The sequence below is a fragment of the Vigna unguiculata genome, chromosome 3 (assembly GCF_004118075.2).
Source record: "Vigna unguiculata cultivar IT97K-499-35 chromosome 3, ASM411807v1, whole genome shotgun sequence".
Classification (NCBI taxonomy): Eukaryota; Viridiplantae; Streptophyta; class Magnoliopsida; order Fabales; family Fabaceae; genus Vigna; species Vigna unguiculata.
In genome coordinates, this window is record NC_040281.1 from 7,113,054 (window position 1) to 7,116,966 (window position 3,913).

Here is a 3,913-nt window from a genome sequence, read left to right on the forward strand (position 1 = left end):
TTAGGTTTCTAATATTAAATTAAGACTTTTGATATAAAAAAAACGAAAAATATCTCCTATTACTCGTCTCCGTTTATAAATGTTCAAAAGTTTATAAATATATGTATTTATTAAAGAAAGTGTTGTGTTTTTCCTTCCACTTATATTATTATCATTAAGTGTTTTAATTTGAGCATAAAAAAAAAAATTCATATAGACTTTTATTATTTGATGCTATCATTTTAAAAGTAACTCAACAAAAGAAAATTTTATTTGCTGAACTAATCTTACAACTCTTCATATCACCGTAAAAACATATATATATATATATATATATATATATATATATATATATATATATATATATTAGTGTAAAAAATAATTTTTATATGAATTAAAGGTAATTTATGATGATTTTTATATTTTATTATATATATATATATATATATATATATAATTTTAGTCTTTTTTTAAAATATATAAAAATTTGAGAAGTTTACATTCTCTAAGTAAAAATGTTCTAGTTCATAAAAATAAATACGTGTTAATTTTGATTTTTACAATTCATTTACTACATACTTCTTTAAAAGCAAATTTTTTTATTTGTAGTTTCTAATTTTATGTGATAATAATTAACTATATTTACAAACTGAACAAAAGATTAAATATTATATGTTATTTTCTTCTTCCAATGATGTAGAAAAGAAACTTCTCCTTATGGATTATTTGATTAAGAAGGCAGAAAGGATTTTTTTTTTCAAACTTTATTTCGCTATAACAACTTTATATCTAGCTTTTCTCTCACCAACTTTTTTTTCTGTTATCGATAACTTTAATTTTCATAATTTTAGAATAATTTTAGCAATTTAATAGATCTAATTTAAATATATGTCTCAAATCACACTATTGCTCCTCGTACACTCACCTTTAATGTTTGAAGTATTATTTATAACGATAAATATTAGATAAAGTTTTAAAACATACATAGAAATAAATGTAACACGTACAAAAAAGCACGAGTAATAGTGCTTTTAAAACCAAAGCAATGTCATAACAAGTTGGCTACTTCATCCTTGTCTCTCACATCAACATCAAACTAACTAATAGGAGGGTGGAATGAGATCACTGGATTTCTTGATCTTCGATATGAACAACTTCTCAAATTCTGAATCCACGTTAAGAGCAACTTCTTGCATCGAAGATGACAACTTTCTCCAGATTGATCCCTTTCCTGCCAACTCTTCAAACAAAGGCCTGCAAATAATATAATCAATCAGTGTTGTTACTAATTTCTCGTTTGAGTCGATTATCAAGATAAATATAAAAAACTCAGATTTTTCAAAAGATGGTTTGATGAAAGACATAAAACTATCTAGACATGAATTCAACTTATATAGGATTAACACTACATCTAATTCTAAAGTATAAAATAAAAAGTTTATAAGATGTTTTCCATGTAGATAAAAAGTGTTGCCAGAAACTCACTTTGTAGTTGTTGTAATGGAGTAACTTTCCATTCCTTCTTCTCCTGCAATTTTAGCAACCAGAAAAAATTGCGGCACCACAAACAAATCACCAGCCTTAACCTGAGTGTCTAATGCAGGTTTTCCATTAAAGTCCACCATTTCAATCTTGCCACTTCCTCTAGCAATGTAAATTAATTGAATCGCAGTGGTTGAGTATGAAGGAGCCTTAACAGCACCAGGTTCAAGTTTCACTCCAATCACACTCAACCCAACTTCCCCAACAAAAGGAAACTCTTTCTCCGTTAAAGTTTTGACCAATCCAGCATTTTCAACAACATTTTCTGCGCATGCAGCATCTATGTTGTAGACAAGCTTTTTGGTTATGTGAATTTGGGGTTTAGGCAGTGACTGATTTTTGTCTAGTTTCACAATCAAAACCCCAGCTTGTGTTTTTGTGAGCTTTTGAACCTCATCTCTGTCCAAGTTATACACTTTGCTGGTGAGCTCAGTTGAGAAACCTCCAATAACTCCCAGAGCTCCAGTTAGAAGGAAATAGGTGAATTGACCTGGAATAAGAGCCTTTGAAGTTTCTCCAAGAAAAACAATGGTGAGATCTGAGTCTCCATTGTTGAACCACCATGACACACTTCCTATAGGTACTGGTAAAACATCTCCCTGCTTAAGCTTCACAACCACCTCTTCTTCACTGTCAGGGAGTACCATCCCAACCACACCATCACTCCCTGCACGCGTGTCACACAATTGACTCACCAATAAATACCTTAAAAAAACCTTCTATGGAATCAAAAACCACAAATATGAGTTCTTACCTTGGATGACATAACTCATCTTGGATGAATCTGCATAATGAGGAAGGGCAAAGCCACGAGGGTGAAGAACAAGACGACCAGCACCCACATTAGTCCTAGCTAGAATCGGCATTTCAGAACTTGACCAAGTGTAGTAACCTCCACCATCTCCCTCAAACAGTGGTTGTGCTAATTTTGGTGTTAAATCCAACTCCATTCAGCTTTTTTTCTTTTTGACAATAATTCAAACACTTTGATGCATGTTAGTTAAATGAAGTAGATATGTTAAAACAAATAATCACAAGTCACATACGTACACACACACAGATATATATATATATATATATATATAATATCTTTATCTTACAACATCAGGAAACATTTTCATGAATGTATACATATATATACCTCTGATTTAAAGGCAAACAAAACTAAACAGCAAACAGCAACGATCTAGCGAAGGGGCAAGGGCTATATATAGATAATGAATTTGGATATACTTTGTGTGTAAGAAGAGAAAATGTATATCACTTCTTATGTTTGAAAAATACAAAAGACACAACACCGCATGTTCAATAACAGTATTGTTGAGTCCAACTTCTAAAACCACACGCAAATCTAACAAACTTACCCTCAAAATTAAAAATGAATTAATAGATTGATAAAAAAAATATGTGGCATTGATGAGGGTGTCCACGCGTCGAAGTTCGAATTAATGTGTAGAACCAACAAAATGTACTTATGTTTAAAATTCAAAGTGTACGTTACATAACTTGTTTAATAAAGAGTTACGATAGGTTAACCAAGTTTTTGACAAAATTTCCTGTTCAGATAAAAGACATTATTTTATTATTTTATTTTAATTAAAAATAAAAATTTAATCTGTTTTAATTTTATTTTAGAAACTTTGTTAAATTTGTCAAAAGGAAAATTTTCTTTAATAAATTGTTTAAAATGTGCACCCACTATTTGCGTGGTTGGTTTTCGTCGCTAGCTGCCAGCGCCACTGCGTCTGTCAACTACCATGTTTTCCTTTTCCGAAAAATCATTTCCACATGAAATCATTTCCACATGATTCCATCTTCTTTAACCATAAAAGGAAAAAACGCATTATCCATTCGTTATACACAACTAGCATGTCTACCGTGCGGGACTTTAAAATGTAAAACATAAAATTTTAATGTAAATTTAAGTTTATTATATTGTAACGTACGGGGAATGACCGATCTCAACATGTTCATTTCGATTCCGATCCGATGAATATTTATCATAAAACGACAAGTTTCAGTTATAGGCTGAGGTGATGAACAAGGAATTCGAATAGGATTTGGGCCAAATAAGAATTGGGCCGAGCATGATTTATGCCAAGAGGATTTGGGCCAAGCAGGAATTGGCCTGAGTAGATTTGGGCCAAGCAAGAATTGGGTCAAGCAGAATTTGGACTGAGCAGGATTTGGGCCAAAGTGGTTAGTTCGTTCCTAAAAGGAAGAGATTTTATATCCAGCGAAAAAATAGGAATCAGTTGGTATTATTTTGCCACACTAACACGTCTTTCTACGAATCAGTAGGGAGGAGGCCTATATAAAATAGAAGAGAGGAAGAGATAGACAAATCTATTTTGGAACAAGAACTACTGAACTCCAGAAAAGGAAAAATGCA

The 3,913-nt window shown here is 31.5% G+C and overlaps 1 protein-coding gene across 2 annotated transcripts; it reads right to left on the reverse strand.

Moving 5' to 3' along the window:
- Positions 1 to 900: 900 nt before the first annotated feature.
- On the reverse strand, positions 901 to 2,910 carry LOC114177126 (glutelin type-A 2-like). Of its 2 annotated transcripts, XM_028062378.1 has the most exons (4): positions 2,663 to 2,910; positions 2,276 to 2,483; positions 1,465 to 2,188; positions 901 to 1,233 (listed from the first exon to the last, which is right to left on the reverse strand). In XM_028062378.1, exons 2-4 carry the CDS (start codon positions 2,469 to 2,471, stop codon positions 1,080 to 1,082), a joined length of 1,074 nt encoding a protein of 357 aa, XP_027918179.1. In that variant the 5' UTR covers positions 2,472 to 2,483; positions 2,663 to 2,910; the 3' UTR covers positions 901 to 1,079. The 2 variants fall into 2 exon arrangements, with proteins under 2 accessions (XP_027918179.1, XP_027918178.1); XM_028062377.1 differs by lacking the exon at positions 2,663 to 2,910 and having other exon boundaries at positions 2,276 to 2,636.
- Positions 2,911 to 3,913: the final 1,003 nt, after the last annotated feature.